The 17,500-nt window shown below is 38.0% G+C and overlaps 2 protein-coding genes across 2 annotated transcripts in view; both read right to left on the bottom strand.

Moving 5' to 3' along the window:
* LOC135221660 (ectonucleotide pyrophosphatase/phosphodiesterase family member 3-like) overlaps positions 1 to 842 on the bottom strand; it is a 14,736-nt gene extending 13,894 nt beyond the window's left edge. The window contains exon 1 of the mRNA XM_064259359.1: positions 724 to 842. The gene's annotated coding sequence lies outside the window, so the exon portion shown is untranslated. The remainder of the gene's footprint in view (positions 1 to 723) is intronic.
* A 1,076-nt stretch (positions 843 to 1,918) lies between these two features.
* LOC135221659 (venom phosphodiesterase 2-like) overlaps positions 1,919 to 17,500 on the bottom strand; it is a 26,816-nt gene continuing 11,234 nt past the window's right edge. Inside the window, exons 3-16 of the mRNA XM_064259357.1 lie at positions 15,326 to 15,622; positions 14,254 to 14,397; positions 9,998 to 10,114; positions 9,561 to 9,668; positions 8,486 to 8,609; positions 7,408 to 7,509; positions 6,706 to 6,923; positions 6,018 to 6,197; positions 5,245 to 5,340; positions 4,229 to 4,364; positions 3,715 to 3,912; positions 3,169 to 3,379; positions 2,711 to 2,855; positions 1,919 to 2,332 (exon numbers count right to left, since the gene is read on the bottom strand). Coding sequence (XP_064115427.1) covers positions 2,189 to 2,332; positions 2,711 to 2,855; positions 3,169 to 3,379; positions 3,715 to 3,912; positions 4,229 to 4,364; positions 5,245 to 5,340; positions 6,018 to 6,197; positions 6,706 to 6,923; positions 7,408 to 7,509; positions 8,486 to 8,609; positions 9,561 to 9,668; positions 9,998 to 10,114; positions 14,254 to 14,397; positions 15,326 to 15,622 — 2,220 coding nt within the window. The 3' untranslated portion in view covers positions 1,919 to 2,188. The remainder of the gene's footprint in view (positions 2,333 to 2,710; positions 2,856 to 3,168; positions 3,380 to 3,714; positions 3,913 to 4,228; positions 4,365 to 5,244; positions 5,341 to 6,017; positions 6,198 to 6,705; positions 6,924 to 7,407; positions 7,510 to 8,485; positions 8,610 to 9,560; positions 9,669 to 9,997; positions 10,115 to 14,253; positions 14,398 to 15,325; positions 15,623 to 17,500) is intronic.

Raw genomic sequence — 17,500 nt, 5'->3', positions numbered from 1 at the left:
CTTAAAGTATAAGTATGCCAGAAGAGTTATGATTTTTTTTTTTTTTTTTTTAGGAGCCACTTCTATTACGCTTATGTTTAAAAGCTAAAATCACTGATACACTTTACTTACGGAAAGGTAAAACCATTTGTCATTATTCCTTCTCCAGGGAGATGGCCGTTGAATTAAGAAAAATAAAATAAAATAAAAAATATAAAAAGGGGCCGAAGTTTCTTCGGCGCAATCGAGTTTTCTGCACAGCACATAATCAATACCACCGAAAATATATTTATCTTTCGATGGTCTCGGTATAATGCTATATGAGTCGTGGAGGCTCATGAAACTTTAACCCCCGCACAGTGGCGGTCTGTCCTATATCGTTGCCAGACGACGGTTACGGCTAACTTTAATCTTAAATAAAATAAAATAAAAACTACTGAGGCTAGAGGGCTACAATTTGGTATGTTTGATGATTGGAGGGTTGATGATCATACGTACCAATTTGCAACCCTCTAGCCTCCGTAGTTTTTTAAGATCTGAGGGCGGACAGAAAAAGTGCTGACGGACAGACAAAGCCATCCCAATAGTTTTCTTTTACAGAAAACTAAAAAGTTATCCCAGTAGCAATTTTTATGCAAAATATTACAGGAATGAACACAATACAAGTGACAGTAATCTCACGCAGTTAAATATCCAACCCGAGATTTGAAGAGAAAGTCAAAGAAACCACAATAGGAAATTTACCCTCAGCGGAGCCGCAACACACTGGAATCGAAGGATGTGTATAGCTGTGACTTCGCCAAAGATTAAAGATGAACTACTTAGCGATAATAGTTATGGCGTGAGTCCACTCTGTAGCTTCGAGGATGTGACGTCAGTCAGTAAGGCGTGTTGCGTTCTTCTGCTACACATTTGTTTGTAGGGATACATCGGTAGGGCCCGAATTTTGATGGAGCCATCATGTACATATCTCGTGAGATGCACTGAGATATTTATGGACTATATTTCCTCATGAAGGCAGTGAAGTCAAGGGCCCCTGTGGCTTGTTTTTTATGAATAGGTTTCATCTGCTGGATAAAGTAGGTATAAATTACATATAATTACCTCCATGAGTTTTGCTTATCACATACAAACATATATATATATATATATATATATATATATATATATATATATATATATATATGTATATATAGATATATATATATATTATATATATTATATATAGTATGCACTATATGCATAAAATCATGGAGGCAGTTATATTTTATTTATGCATACTTTATTCAGTAGATGAAACCTGTTCCTATGGAACAAGCCATCAGGGGCCACTAACTTGAAAATTACTTTCATGAGGACATATACGTAATATATATATATTATATATATATATATATATATATATATATATTATATATGTATGTATGTATAAGAAATATATATATATATATATATATATATATATATATATATATATATATATATATATATACTGTACATTTTTTCCCTATAAAGAAAATGAAGCCACAAAAGTGGAGCTTCCTGTTTTAAGCAAGTTTTTAAGGAAGGAAATTGCTAGCCCTACTCCCTATTTTTCGACCCTACTAGCTCTGGTACCTATTTGCAGTTGGGTGGACTAGTGGCCGGTAGGCTAGGGGCTAATCTCGGGTCTAGCAAACACAAGCTGAGCGCTGCACGAATTAGCAATGACTCCTACGTTGGTTGGTTGTTGAACCAATAGAATGCTAAATGACAGAGCAGGTTTGAAGTATTTAGGATGAGCAGTATTGCAGAGTTTCTGACATAAAGAGAACTGGAAGGGCGAGAAATGTGGTGATAAGTAAAATGGTAAAAAGAATAGTGTAGGTGAGAAGGTGACCAGAGGGTTCCATGGTGATCCGATTATGTGGAGAGAATGAAGGATATTATGAAATAATAATCACGACTATCATCTTTATATTATTTAAGATATGGTTATGTACATGTTACAAACATTACACAATATGTGTACAAAATATTTAAGACCGCTGTCAGTATAAATATATATTTATATATATAATGATTTTACGCTCGGAAGTGAGCGAACATAGATTAGTGACATGACAGCCCTGTACATCACACGAGGCTGTCACTCTCACAAGAGATGCAGTCGCAATCGGCTCACTGAGCGATTTAATTAAACGACGCATTATAATGTAGGACGACATCGCTACAGCGGCCACAGCTGGGGGTGTATTCGAAGAATCTGATGCACCCGAGTTTCGAAGGGCACCTTCGGGAACAAGGTGAGGTCCGTGACTAACTCGACGTCCTTCACTCTGCTGGTGAATTTCAGGGCGAATTCGTCTAGACTCTGTGAAAGAAGGAAAGGAAGAAACGAGGGAAAATGTCGTTAGAGATTTGCACACATAAAATGTTCATAAAACGGTTATGTCAAGAGAAAGATGGGAAAAGGTATATTCAGTTAAGTGCATTTAAATGTAATAGGATTATTTTTCAGCTTTTTAACTTCTAAAAACAAAAAGAATATCCCATTTCTTGGAACATTTGAAAAATGCAATTTTCTTACTTCTGGTACAGATAATACAATAAAATGTTTTACAAGATTTGTCTGTCTCATTCCTGTTATTGAACAAAAAGACTTTCATTAAGCTGAACTGGAATGTAGTGAAATCCAGAATAATTTTACCTAGAGACTTTTATTACCTTCGACTGCTGACTGAAAACTTACCAAGCAGTTACTAATCGGCTGATCTTGATGAAAGATGAAAGCTATGCTGTCTAGTTCCTCGAAGGGGCATCTGTCTAAGGTCCTGACTTCCTCCTGACATCGGGTCAGTACACAGAACAGGTCAGTGGGTACCGCTGGCTTTTTGCTGGCGGTATAAAAGAATCAATTAGATGTATACTGTACATATTAAAGACAAGGTTTTCTTAATTCTAATTATATCTTTCACATTTCTAATTCGAAATTCAATGGGAGGAGCAATCTAGTACCCTCTACCAGACCAGGCCAGTGGATAAGAAGGTTGGCACTTAAAGGATGGATGATTCTAATTTTCAGGAAAAGAAGGAAGAGAATTCCGAAGCTTGGTAGCAGAGGGAAAGCAATGGTCAATGAGACATGTACGGCTAAGTGCTACGAGGCCACCTGCTAATCCTCCCTTCATTTACCCCAACGGAAATTACCTGAAGGCAGAAAAATTATCCGGATGAGAGTTCGAATCGTAATCGAAAACCGGACCGAGGACGAAGTTCAGGGGTCCTTGGGACTCGATCCATGCCGGGGCCAGGGTGCTGAGGAGTCCTTGCCATCGGTCCCTGACATCCTGACTCACTGGGATGGCATTGCTAATCAGGTGAGACGTGTCCCAACCCTCTGTGTGATTTCGGCTGAACGCTGAGGAAAGTAAAATGCAGGTTAAGTGTTTATGGATCACATGAGCCTGTGCAACACAGGTGCAATGAGATCGCTGCAATAGTGTCATTGTCATCATTGTTGACTTTCCTTGTTATCAAAAACAGTGATATGGTGAAATTGTCACTTAACCTACATAATCTAAAAGGGAGAGGAACCCATAACATTGTAGAATACACTAAGGGAAATGATAAAAAGCTCATCTGATGTGTAGAGCGGTAACATGGAATAGTTCAGTCTTCTGGGCATTTTTTAAGAATATCTATTGATTACACTAAGAAATTATCTATGGGGAGTGTTAATGATGAAAAGCTCACCTGATGGGAACAGCGGTAACATGGAAAAGTTCAGTCTTTTGAGCACATTGTAAGCAGTACAGGTAGACGTCATATCAGGTGATAATCTTGCATCGCTGGACCACCTAGAACCGTCTAGATTATTACGGAAATTATCAATCTGATAAGGATAGACGGAGAAACTTGTCCACAGAGGCATTTGTATCGCAGAAGAATAACCTGCGGAGGTAAACAGATCATAATTATGCATTGGTTGTAAAATTCAAGATGACATAAAGGACTGTTCAGAATACCTCTGTTTCCTGTATCTCAGTACTTTGCATGAATGGCCAGATGTGTCAAAGCGCATTTTCCTGCAAATTAAACCGTATGACTTATACATTCCTTCCATATTAGTATCAAATATTAAGAGGAAGAAATAAAAAGCTGATCTCCTAAAGACCTTCTACTTTAAACCCACCCTCCCTCCCACACACACACACACACACACACACACACACAAACACACTAAAGGTAACGAATACGTGAAGTATACCTGTGATACGGTCCATGTGGTACAAGATGGAGACGTTGACGACGCTGTTGTTTATGGTGGGGATGCCCCATGGCGCATGGTAGGTCTCTATTTTCTCCTCCTGTTCTTGTGTCAGGTCAAGGGAGGGCATCCAGGGCTGATCGTGAGAGAGAAATGTCAGTAATGAATAGCTCTCTCTCTCTCTCTCTCTCTCTCTCTCTCTCTCCAAGAACATATATGAAACAACTAATTGAAGATTCAATAATAATACAGTTCTCATTTAGTTATGTCGAAAACAGCAGTACCAAATAGAAATAGCTTCTGTAAAAATAATGGTGAAAATCTAATTCTCTCTCTCTCTCTCTCTCTCTCTCTCTCTCTCTCTCTCTCTCTCTTACTCTATTAATTATTTACTCGTTGAACTTCCTTAAAAAGCTGTTGTTGTCTTTTTCCAGGTAACTTTGCCAGACGGAAAACAAATGAGATTATTATCTTATCTTCATTTTTTTACTCTACATTCGTTATCAAGTTTGTTGGAAGTTAAAGGATCAGAATCATTATAGTGATCCCGAACACAAAACAAATACAAAAGAATACTATGTTTTGTGAAAAAAAATTATACTTATCCAAGAAGAGCCGACCTAATCAATCTTATAGTCGGAATTCAAAGACCCTTTGCAATTATAAAGTTTCGCTTGAGTACTGGGAATTCCCACCACAATCATTTCTGGAGCAAGCATGAAATTAGGAGATTAAAACAAATCAATGATACTCCTCATCAGGAAAAAATAGCCACTACATTCTCACTATGCCTAGCTTACTTTAGCATTATCAGATAGGCTCATTATTCTATTCTTGTCAGTTTTCTGTTTTTCCATCTCATTTTTATATCTATAGCTTCAGTTATGATATGTTTATACGAGCCCAGGCCCTTGATGATGCAGTGTTCACACAAATCTCACTGACAAAAATTATTCAAAATAAGTTCAACATAACGTCAACATTTGTGAAGGCTTTTAGAGGTCTTCCTTACTCACCTCAAGAATTGTTGCATCTCCCTCGCATCCGGAATCCCCAACGTAGCTCCCAAGGCTGTTACTTGGGTATCTCAAAACTGGCGGTCTTTCATGTTCCTGTGAAATTTGCAGACCGGTCAGAGTTAACGAATCGTTCCCAAACAAAAGAAGTAGATATGAGCAGTTCAGAGAGGAATGCTAGTTCATAAAATCCAGAGATGGATCAGTTACCTAGAATGTGACGAGATAAACAGGACATATTAAGAAAAGTCATAAAACGAACGGTTTGAGAGAGAAATGAGGCATTTACCTAGACCTACATCAGAAAGACAAGCTTAGAAAAAGTAATGAACAGACTGGGGAGAAAAGTTAGTTAAGTTTTCAAGTATACCATTCAGATAAGAGTGAGGGAGCCTGTAAGCTAAAACAATGGACAAGAAAGGTTTACAAGTTGGTGACGAGGAAGGGAGGGGTGCTTCCAGGCCTTCACCCTCACCATCCCTAAACAGGCATCAGAAAATACAAGTATTCAAAAGGGTTAAAGCATATAAACGACAACCAACCGCAAAGGTCCCCCATCCCAACTTTCTCCCTCCTGCCCCTCAAAAAAAAAAAAAAAAAGGAGGTCAGGATATAAAATGTCACGAACTTGGTTTGTTATCCTGTTACAGTGCTAATTATCACGAAAATCTCTAAGAAGGTGAAAGCTGGTATGATTTTCTTAGTCTAGAATAAGCACAAAGGAACTCATTTATGAATCCACTTCATATAAAGCATTTAAATACTTAACTCACCTCGATCTGCGGTGCTTCTGGAGGAGTCCGCAGCATGTGGTGGAGGGCACCCCAGGTGCCGTTATTCTCAGCAGGTGTTACACCTGTCAGGTGACACATAAGATTATACACCTCAATGTTCTGGAACGGTTTCACCTTGAGGCTCGACTGGAAATCCGGACCACGTGCCATGAATATAGTCTGGAAATGTTAAACGCAGATGTAATTGAATCGCACTAGAAAATTGGTGAAATTTCCGTTTGCCTAAAATTTTGCTTTGAACTTTGGACTTACATTAGGGAATTTTGATTAACCTAAACTAGCAAAATAAAATGTTAAAGCATACTATATATATATATATATATATATATATATATATATATATATATATATATATATATATATGAATAACTTGATCACGAAATATGTAAAACGCGATACTATGTATGAATAAAGGTAAGGCCACGGAAGAAAATGAAAACGAGAACTGCAGTTTTTATTTTCCTCTGTAGCATTACTTTATATATATATATATATATATATATATATATATATATATATATATATATATACATTTGCTGGGTTCGATTCCAGCCTGCCTGTCGACTAAGCTATCGGTGGCTGCCAGAGTCAGCGGGAGTCAGCAAAACGCCAGTGGCTTATTGTCTTGCCTCATCCGCCACAGACCAGCTGAGAGAAAGAAACGTACGTTCATCTCGGGGAAGATGTTGTCATAGCCATGCACTCCGCCCATAACCCAGTCCATCGGCTTGAGATTCAAGGCGTAGCCGGGGTCGACGTCGATGATGAGATCTTCTATCCGCCTGTTATAGGAGAAGTGGACCCTCTTAGGGAGACCTTTCGGATTGTACACCCTCATCTCTTCACGTCTGCAGGACAACTGGCGCATTATTTCTAGCGCGGCCTCTGGAAAAAAGGAGAGAGAAGCGCCGTCTGTGTGAGGGGTAATCAGGTCTTGGATTTACTTCTTTCAAATGAGCACCATATTCTTTGGAAGCTTGAATTTCAAGCCCCCTGTGGGCTTGTTCCATATGAACTGGGTTTTTCATCTGAATAATAAAAATAAGAATAATACTCGCAAGCATTTTACTGAGTCTTCTATCCAAATTATAGTAATTGGAAGTGAAAAAGATGTACAGAAGAATTATAAGAGAAAAGAGGAAAATTTCATATTGATGTCGTTATAGATAAACAAATAAAGAGGTTTAATAAACAAATAAATAGACAGACAAAAAATTTTCTCTGCAAAGGCAGACAAAGATGATTTGTAGACAGATAGAGTAGAGAGATTTAGTCCATAGATATATAGACTTAATACATACATAAACCTACAAAGGTAAGTTCAGTCATCATACAGAGATATAAAATCAATTAAATAGTCTCCCTTTACCTTTGCTTCGTTGTTTGAGAGAAATTTTCCCGCTGGCGCCACCTTTGAACGAGGCGTGCTCTTTGATGTCATGAACATAATCCATCAAGCTCAGGATCTTATCTGTTCGAGTAAATAAAAAAAATTATTTTATGATAAACTAAAATTTCAAATGAATGAATGTAATGGGAGTGTTTATTGTTGGTATCTATTATTTAGTTCGAAAATGTCGAAAGGAGGTTTGATATTTGAATGCTACCGGAAATAACTCATTGTCTCGATTAGTTCATTGACCAAGATGGAACATTTTGATAAAGTTTTTTTTTTTTAATTAATACGCCTTCCACATTATTGTAATTATTGTATATATTTTGCCTGACTGTTGTCCCCTGTATACCACTTTCCTTTGTCCTTTCCCAGAAACTTGTTTGCCTTGTTTCACACTCCTTGTTCTTACTTGCTCCGCCCATCCTCAGCAACTAAACCAAAGACTTTGGTGTCCGGCAGGGAAGCAGTCCACTTTATTGTGATGTATCTATAAGCTAAGTATAAGTGATATTGTTGTAGGGGTTTAATAACGAATTGTGCTTTTGTTTCAAGTGTTCTTAATTTCTAGTGTCATTACTTTTCGAGACGTGGTTGTCATTTGTCGTCATTTGTCATTTGTCATTTATTTTGTCCTATTGTGTCATTCCTGTCCTTTATGGCATTTGTGTTCCTTTTATATTGACGTTAAGTCTAATTGCAATGTTTTGTAAATAATTTTTGCAATATTATATTTAAATCTTGTTTGATCGTATTCTCATTCAAATACCTTTATTTTGTATTATTATGGTCCATTGAACCCACCTGCTAAAATGGTAAATTACCCTTCTCTCTCACGACTGTAATAAAATATATCTAATTAATGGTCATAATTATCTACCATGATTTATATTTCACGGTTTACTTTTCCTAAGCGAACTGTAATTTAACTTTCTTCTGAACGGAGTGTAATTCTGCTTTTCCCTGGACGGACTGTATTCCAACTTTTGCTTCGAGGAGCTGTAATTCAGCTATTTCCTGAAAGGACTGTAACTTAGGCAATCAATGAACTTACCTCCTTGAGCAAGACCGTGGTCGGACAAGAGAATGATGTTGACACAGTTTAGGATGTTCCTCTCCACCAGCCCCTCTAGCAGAGTGCTGATGTAATAGTCCATCATTCTCAATTCATCGTTAAGCTGCAAAGAACAAGATGAATTCATCTTCAGTACCAGCAAAGGACTCGGTTACCTATACAACTACAAGAGGACCGCTTCAAGAAATGAAGATACCCCCAACGGTACACTGTAGACATCACTTAAGGTTCCTTGCAGTTTCCTTCGGGCCCCAGCTGCAACCACTTTCGTTTATTTTGCCATGCCTCCGTTTATTTGCGTTTTCTTCCGTATTACTTTCCATCCTCTCCTAATAATTGTTTCAGTGTTATGACCTATGTCCCAGAACTTATCCTTTGGCCTAAATTTTATATTCCACTTTCAATTTCAATTTCAATTCCCAAGGAAGACACCAAGACCGACAGTTTTCATTCCAATTGCTCATATGATTTTTTATGTTTCTTTGTTCTTATATTTTGTTTCTTTCTATCTTTGTTATTAGTTTGGTACAGCTGACGAGGATCTTATTAAAGGTAGGAAGCCTCTGTTTTCATATTCATTTGCAGAATATTTAAGATCAATCAAAGCACTATTGGCAGGTGTGTAGGCTAAGGAAATATATTAATAAAAATATGGAATGTATTTTCGGATATTGAGGCGTTGCAGTTGAAAATGTCACTGAACTCCAGTCATTTTCCAGACACAGTCACTTATAAGGCAAAAATCACGAAACAAAATCGAAAGCAGAAGAGATATAAAAAGTTATCCGAAGAACTATGTAACAGATATGCAGTTTAAAAGACAGATCAAGTTTCGGAAATAAACACAAGGTTTGAAAAGAGGCTCCATCACATTCTAATAAAAAGATACTAAAAAGTTAGCTGAAATCATGAAAATCACAGAGCTTTAAACCCTCTTAATAATACAGACCTTTGCGAAAGATTTTAAAGAATACTTATTAAATACCTATGAGATTTAAAAATCTTATACAATTTTTGAGTCTTACAATTGCTTGGAAAAAATGCACAAATTTACCTCCTCAGAATTCGGCCCATGAGCATGGCCCGTGTAATCTGGTTCACTGAAGTACAAAGTAATCCAGTGTGGACGCTCTTCTTCTGGGAGCATGAGCCAGTCGAGTACCTTCAAAATTAAAATTCAGGTGTGAAAAAATTACCCTAACTCTTAAGCATTATTATACCTACAGATATAATACATACATTTTCAGTCATTCAGTAAACATGAAATATAGGACTAACCCCACACACACACAAAGTCACAGGTTTTACCCAAGGGACAGGCTCCCATTCTGTTCTAAGCAGTAATCAGCCAAATGTTTCATAAACAGTTATATATATATATATATATATATATATATATATATATATATATATATATATATATATGTGTGTGTGTGTGTGTGTGTGTGTGTGTGTGTGTGTGTGTGTGTAAGTATAGTATATTATTATTACCTGTTCTATCCTGGCGTTATAAGGTTTTGCTCCGTCGTATTTCATCCAGTAGGTTGGCTGACCGTCTTTGATGAAGGCGTCGGAACCAGGCCAGAAGTAAGTAGCACTCTTCTTTCCCTGCATTAATAATAATAATAATAATAATAATAATAATAATAATAATAATAATAATAATAATAATGCCGATAATTTTCACCTTTCTTCGTTACAGAAATCATTTAGTTTGTCAAAACCACATTTTACTTGGCAATGAACGCATCCACGTAAGTAAACAGATATCAACAAGCCAATTTTTTTTTCAATTTTCTTCATACCGTACTATAACATTCTTCGTGATTTACTCGAATCATATTTTCCAAAAAAATAGGTAAATAAAAACTAACGATAGTGTTAGAGAGAAAGAAATAAAAATTTTAATAATTACTATTGAGACAAGTCAACTTGTTGCTCTTGTTAGCTTCGTCGAATTCTGTATTCTGTCATAATTGAGAAAGATGGCTTGTCGTCTCGTAAAGAGACAAATAGATCATATGCGTCTCTCTCTCTCTATCTCTCTCTCTTTATTGCTTTCATTGGTTGTCAATAGGCTTTGAGAGTTATGCGATTAACTCAGCAGAATAAAAAAAGAAAAAAAAACTACAAAACTTGACGTCGGTATGGTATATATTCCACTCAGGTTCCTCGTCCGACGTCCCCGCGACAACAAAAACCATCATCTCCCCCTATTCATGTGAGCATCTACGTTCACTTTATAATAGTCACCAAAAAAGAATAGACTCTATCACTCGAGAAACATAAGCGCCTTCCAACGAAACTCGCGTTAGAACATAAATCCCCTTCTCAAACATTCAACCAAAACATGGCATGCACAATAACGCTAAACGCCGCCTCCATTTTGGTCAAAATTTGCTTTTAATGTCAAGCATTATTTGCTTGAAGCGAGAGAATGATCACTTTGATGTCGGTAAGCCGTTATAAGGACTGTTCATTTCTCGAGAAACATGAGCCAATCAGAGCGTTTGTTATTGTTGCTTAAGAGTCAGTTCGGTAGAGCTCGTGTTATCCTGTACACAAAAGACTTTATCGGTATCATATAGGCGGTATTATTAATCGTCCGACTTTAATATCCCATAGAAATGTGCGATGTGGTCGGGCAGCCCTGGATATAGGTAAAGGCAAGCTAGGCCTACCTAAGTTGCAGGATGTTTCATGAGCAGGTGATGGTGATGATTAGGCTAGTAGACTATTTGATTTTGTTAGCAATAGCCTAGATGTGATGATTAGTGTTGTGTTTGGGTATCGCAGTGTCTAATAGTTGAGGATAAAGAGGAAAGCTATGATACAGAAAAGGAGACGTCAGATGACGAGCAGTGCATCCCAATAACAGTAATAGGTAAGCCTGGTGGTAATTTGATGATAGTACACCCCCTTTTGCCACAAGCTGAATCGTACGTGAGTGTAGGTATATGTGTGCCATCTCATCGGTGTTTTTTTCCAAAGTGGGTGATGAAGCAATTAATGATATCTTCAAGGCATACCTACTGGTCAATAGGGGAAACGGCCCCCTGGCCAAAACGATCTTTTCATAACTTTAGATGATAGGAATGCTTGGGGGAGAGTAAAATGGCCTTTGCTGATGTACAGTCCTGTTCAAGTGCAGGATTGTCATCAGTTTATCATTTTCATTTCATTTCTCATTTTTCCATCTAGCCATACTTTCATTTCAGCGCTGAATGATCTTATAGGTCCCAGCGCTTGGGCTATGCCCTAAATTCCATAATCCATCCAAGAGGGGAAACGTTCTGAGGGCAAAGAAAGCAAGGAGTGGACACAGCTAGTACTCTACTACATTCGGTATAAGGAAATAGCAAAATAGGCTGCATTCTGCATTCGTCAGATAACCGCTAGGAGGACCCAAGTTGATGTGGAAAAAATTGTCAGAAGGAGGAACAGCAATTAAGGGCCTGAGGGGGAGGAACCCCACCACAAGAAAAATAACAGAGGCATTTAGAGTGTGTCCATGAACGTATAGCTTAAGGCTAGGATTCCATTAACGCGTTCGCGTTTGTTGCATTACCGTTTTGTCGGTAAGTTTCAATCGTTGCCTATAGTGTTGAAAACGTAATCACTTGGTAACGGATATCTGTGACGCCACCACACCTCCAGCGAGTATTTCACGTATGAGCTTCGCTCCCAGGAAAATGCCTAGAGGAAAACATGACTAATTTTATTCATGGAGACTAGAAAGTTAAATTGAAAGCATTGCTAATATAATGTGAAGAAAGGATTTAGATGCTATCATTTACGTACACACTACGCAGGTGACAAAAAATAGTTGACATAAACATGTACAAATCTTAATCTGTGGTAATACTATTTGCTGATTTGTACACCAGCACAAGTTTCTTGTGCTTAATAGGTGTTCAGTTTCAGAGATGAGCTAATCTTAAGATATTCAGTTTATCACGATCCACAAAGTAGCACTTTTTTTTTCCGAAATCCAGGTACAAGAAACCAACCCAAAAATGTGAGATACATTTTACTTATCTAGTTTGCTCATTAGCCTAGCCTAGACCCAATTGAATGTAACATTGCTGAACATGGCGTATGTCTATACTTATCTCTAAGCTTATCCACAAGTGATAGTCATTAGTCTGCTTAGCTAATACATGGATTTTATGTTTTCAGGAATTTTTTTTACAAGTGCGAAATGAGGTACAAAGCACCCATCAGTAGGCTTGTTTATTTGTTATATATAAGCCTGCTCTCTGTATCTGGCATCATAATAAGGACTAAACTTCTACGAATTTTTTGTAGCCACTACACCCATAAAAACACAACGACCCGGTAATATTTTGAGTCTCGCCTCACCATCAGGGCACTGTACGAAAATACCAGGATTGGATGAATGTCAATCAGCTTGATGTTGCCGTGGTGAATATGAATATTACATCAAGATTTTCATTCGCCTTCAGAATATCGGTTTTTGCCCTGTGAAGAAGGATGACGCCATACCTGTGATTGACTCGAAAATAATCTTGTTGATGGGAGGCGACTTGGAACAGATGTTTCAAACCTTGAACGTGAACAAAAGCATACTACGAAAAGATGTGTGGCTTCCAGTGCCATGAAGATTACCAAACTCTCAGAAGATGACTGGGTTTGTGTCGCCATGGACTTAGAGCAGACCATGCCATGTCCTCATCTTTCTTCTATCGGCTCGTATTGCAAGCACACATTGTGGCGTATTCTTTTCAACCTTGCCGGACACCCCTCATCCCCCACCCCCTCCATTCCTTGTAGGTGACTTCTGCCTGTCAATGGATTAATGCAACTGACTACCCAACAAAAGTGATAAATAATAAAAGACCTTCAATTCTGGTGAGTAAAACTATTTTAGCCATAATCCATTTTCTCCTTTTTGTTATTAAATATACAAATAAATGACGGTGGGTTTTAACGGTTACTTTTAGTTTTACCACAAGCCATTATAAAACAACAGAAGGTAACAATACAATTCATATCTTGGGAATTTCATTCCATAAAAACATAATAACACATGTTAGTGCATAATTGAGAATTGAAATAAAAAAAAATATACCCGTACAGTTTTACAAAAATCTCCGAAAGTGAATTCAACTTTATTTTAAATATTCTAACAAAGACATAATTGACATAAAAAGAGCCTCAAGTTAAAATATTGTAAGGTCATATCATCATGAGTAACGATGTTATTGCGATTTGGATATCTTTGATATTCTATCACCATAGATAAGTTTTAAAAAAAAAGGCTCATAACATGTTTCTCGTGTGACAGACTCTCGTTGTGTTTCCGCGTCGCAAAAGGAAACGAGCAAAAAATGCGCCGAAGTTTCTTCTGGGCAATCGAGTTTTCTGTACAGCGTATAACCAAGGCCACTGACAATAGATTTACCTTTCGGTGGTCTTGGTACAATGCTGTATGAGCCACGGCCCATGAAACTTTAACCACGGCCCAGTGGTGGCCTGTCCTATATCGTTGAGAGACGCACGATTATGGCTAACTTTAACCTTAAATCATATTAAAACTACTGAGGCTAGAGGGCTTCAATTTCTATGATTGATAATTGGGGTTGGGGTGGGGGGATGACAACATACCAATTTGATTAGCCTAGTAGTTTCTAGGCTCAGAAGGCGAACAGAAACAATGCGTATGGACAGGCAAAGTCGTCTAACAGCTTTCTTTTACAGGAAATTTAAAGACAGCAGAACCTTACCTGTTTGTTGAGGGTGTTCCAAATGGGCTCCCCTCCCCACCATCTCCCCTCGGTCATGTGGTTGTTCTTGTAGGAAAACGTCTCCTTGAAAACAGGATCGAAGAAGTTGTTGCGAATGATCCCGTGGGACTCGGGATACAATCCCTGTCGAGGAGATTCAGAATGAGTCAGGTTTCGTTCGAAACCTACATTCGGTTTCAGCTTGATATTTGGAATGAAGGATGGCTTCAAGATTTATGCAGATCCTACGTTCCATTTCAACTTGATATTTAGGATGAAGGATGGCCCCGAAATTTGTTCAAATCCTACATTCGATTTCAACTTGGTATTTGGAATGAAGAATGCCCTTAAAACAATCTGACATTCGACCCGGCCCTGTCTTCGACTGATAAAATATTTGATTGAAAAATTTTTATATTATCATTTAAAAGGATCCTTTACCTAATGCTTTGGCCCCAGTTTGTACACATCCTTCATTCAATTTAAGCTTGATATTCGGGATGGTGGATGGCCCCCCAAACGATTTGAGATTCTATCTGAATCTATCTTGAACTGATAAAATAACTGATTAAAAAGCCTTCATATTGTACTTTGAAATGGCCTACCATTGTTTTGAACCAGATATAAGTAACCTGTGCAGATATGCAAATTTGTACGCTGCGTTAATTTTGGCTTTTATTCATAAGTTATATATATATATATATATATATAGGTTATATATCATATATATATATATATATATATATATATATATATATATATATATATATATATATATATCCGGCTGTAGTTAGACACTAGCCAGAATTAGAGTTAAGCATCATATGCTGTCACAGTGTAAATATAACAAGACACTGACACACACACACTCAGTCATCACTCCTCCCACACTAGTTCATAAAAGTCAAAAGGTTAATGAACTAACGTACATGTAAATGGAGCACCATTCTCTCTCTCTCTCTCTCTCTCTCTCTCTCTCTCTCTCTCTCTCTCTCTCTCTCAGTGCATTTATTTTAATCAACATTAATATTGATTGAAAATGTTTCGCAGTTATTATTATTATTATACTCACCGTAACAATAGAATAATGATTGGGAAAAGTCAGGGTAGGGTACGAGGGAATCATGTACTCGGCGGCGACGCCCTCGTCAGCGAATTCCTGCAGGGTCGGCGTCAGGTTCCTCGTCAGGTAGTCAGCCCGGAACCCGTCCATGGAGACGACGAGCAAGGGGCGCGACCCGTAATCCTGCGGGCACTCCGTTTGGACGAGGATCTTCCCCAGCTTCCTTTCAGGAATCTCGCCCTCGTCCTCCACCTTGCCAAACATGGCCCCGAGGACAATGATCAAGACGATAATGCATATCGCTCCCTGTTTGTAGAAAAGGGGAAGGTTATAGGCTTAAATGTAGACTTCTAATTCGGACTGCGTAGCAGATATAGAATGCAGCCCTAGAGGTCCATATTCTATAGTGCATAGGGGAGGCTTGGGATCAAATGCAGAATTCTAATTCGGGACTTCAGCAGATATAGAATGCAGACCTATAGGTCCGTATTCTATAGTGCATAGGAGAGGCTTGGATCAAATGCAGAATTCTAATTCGGGACTACAGCAGATATAGAATGCAGACCTAGAGGTCGATATTCTATAGTGCATAGGGGAGGCTTGGGATCAAATGCAGAATTCTAATTCGGGACTTCAGCAGATATAGAATGCAGACCTAGAGGTCTATATTCTATAGTGCATAGGGGAGGCTTGGGATCAAATGCAGAATTCTAATTCGGGACTACAGCAGATATAAAATGCAGACTTATAGGTCCGTATTCTGTACATGGGGCAGGTTTAGGAAAAAGCGTAGAATTCTAATTCGGAACTGCAGCAGATATAGAATTCAGACCTGTAGGTCCGTATTCTATATTAGGGTAAGGCTAGAATCAAATGTAGAATTCGAACGCGGACTTCACAGCAATTATAGAATTCAGACCCTTTGGTCCGTATTCTACACCAAGAGAAGCTTAGGCTCAAATGTAAAATTTTAAATCGGACTTTGCACCAGATATAGAATTCAGACCCTTAGGTCGGCATTCCACGCTGGGGAAGGCTTAGGATTAGATATAGAATTCCGACTCCTACCTTGCGCTGGGTTAGTATTCTCCAAAAGGAGAATTCGGACCCAAACCATGTCCCCCGGGTTCGTATCTTACACCAATAAAGGGCTGGGTCCGAATTCTTCATTAAGGTCCCAGAAAAACTTTGGTTTAATGACCTATAAATTTGTGCACCTCTTTCGCAACTGTGGCTCCTCTCTCTCTCTCTCTCTCTTTTGAGAAGGAAAAATTGATTGGATGACAACTTCTTCAATGGTAAAGTCCAAGAACATTCTCTCTCTCTCTCTCTCTCTCTCTCTCTCTCTCTCTCTCTCTCTCTCTCTCTCTCTCCTCAAAACTCTGAAACAAAGGATATAAATTCAAAGAATAAATGGTAGAGATTATATTTCGCCTTACCGTTCCATTAGCCTCTCTCTCTCTCTCTCTCTCTCTCTCTCTCTCTCTCTCTCTCTCTCGTTTGAGGAGGAAAAGATTGAATGAATGACAACTGCCTAAATGAAAATCAAAGAAACATGGAAACACAGATTAACTGTGATCAAATTAATAAAGTAAAAATTAACAACGTTTACAATAAACTCTCCGTATCTCTTAAGTGGTTTGTCTATAGCTTAGTTCTGGATGTTGAAAATAAATAATAAATAACCCTACTTGGAATTCAATGTATCAAATTTACTGTCATCATAAATTATGGAAAATATCACTATACAATATTAAAGTCCGCCTTGTTTCTTGTAGCAGATTGGACTTTGTATTTGCAATTTGAAGAAAACTTGCTTCTCTATTCTCGGTTTTGGGAAAGCTTGGGTTTGCCCCTTCTTTGAATAGAAAGTTTGGTTATACAATATGCTTTAGTGTGGGGTGGTCGGAGCTGAAACCTGTAATCCAAAAATAATGTGAGGAAGATCGGAGTTTGTATTCCTGTAGTTGGCATAGGCTTGTGATCTGTATTTTTCATCTGAAAAGGATTAGGGTTCATAATTCTGCATTTTGGGAATGAGAAGGTGGGGGAGATTAGGTCTTGCTCCCTCCATTTTGGGGTAAGTGGACCCAAATTCTACATCTGATCCCTCCTCTCATACCTCATGTTACAAATCTTGAATAATATTACTTTAATCAATTTAGCATTTTAACGTCAAATAGT

Source organism: Macrobrachium nipponense, chromosome 3, assembly GCF_015104395.2.
Source record: "Macrobrachium nipponense isolate FS-2020 chromosome 3, ASM1510439v2, whole genome shotgun sequence".
NCBI lineage: Eukaryota > Metazoa > Arthropoda > Malacostraca > Decapoda > Palaemonidae > Macrobrachium > Macrobrachium nipponense.
This window is presented reverse-complemented; position numbering and strand designations above follow the sequence as displayed.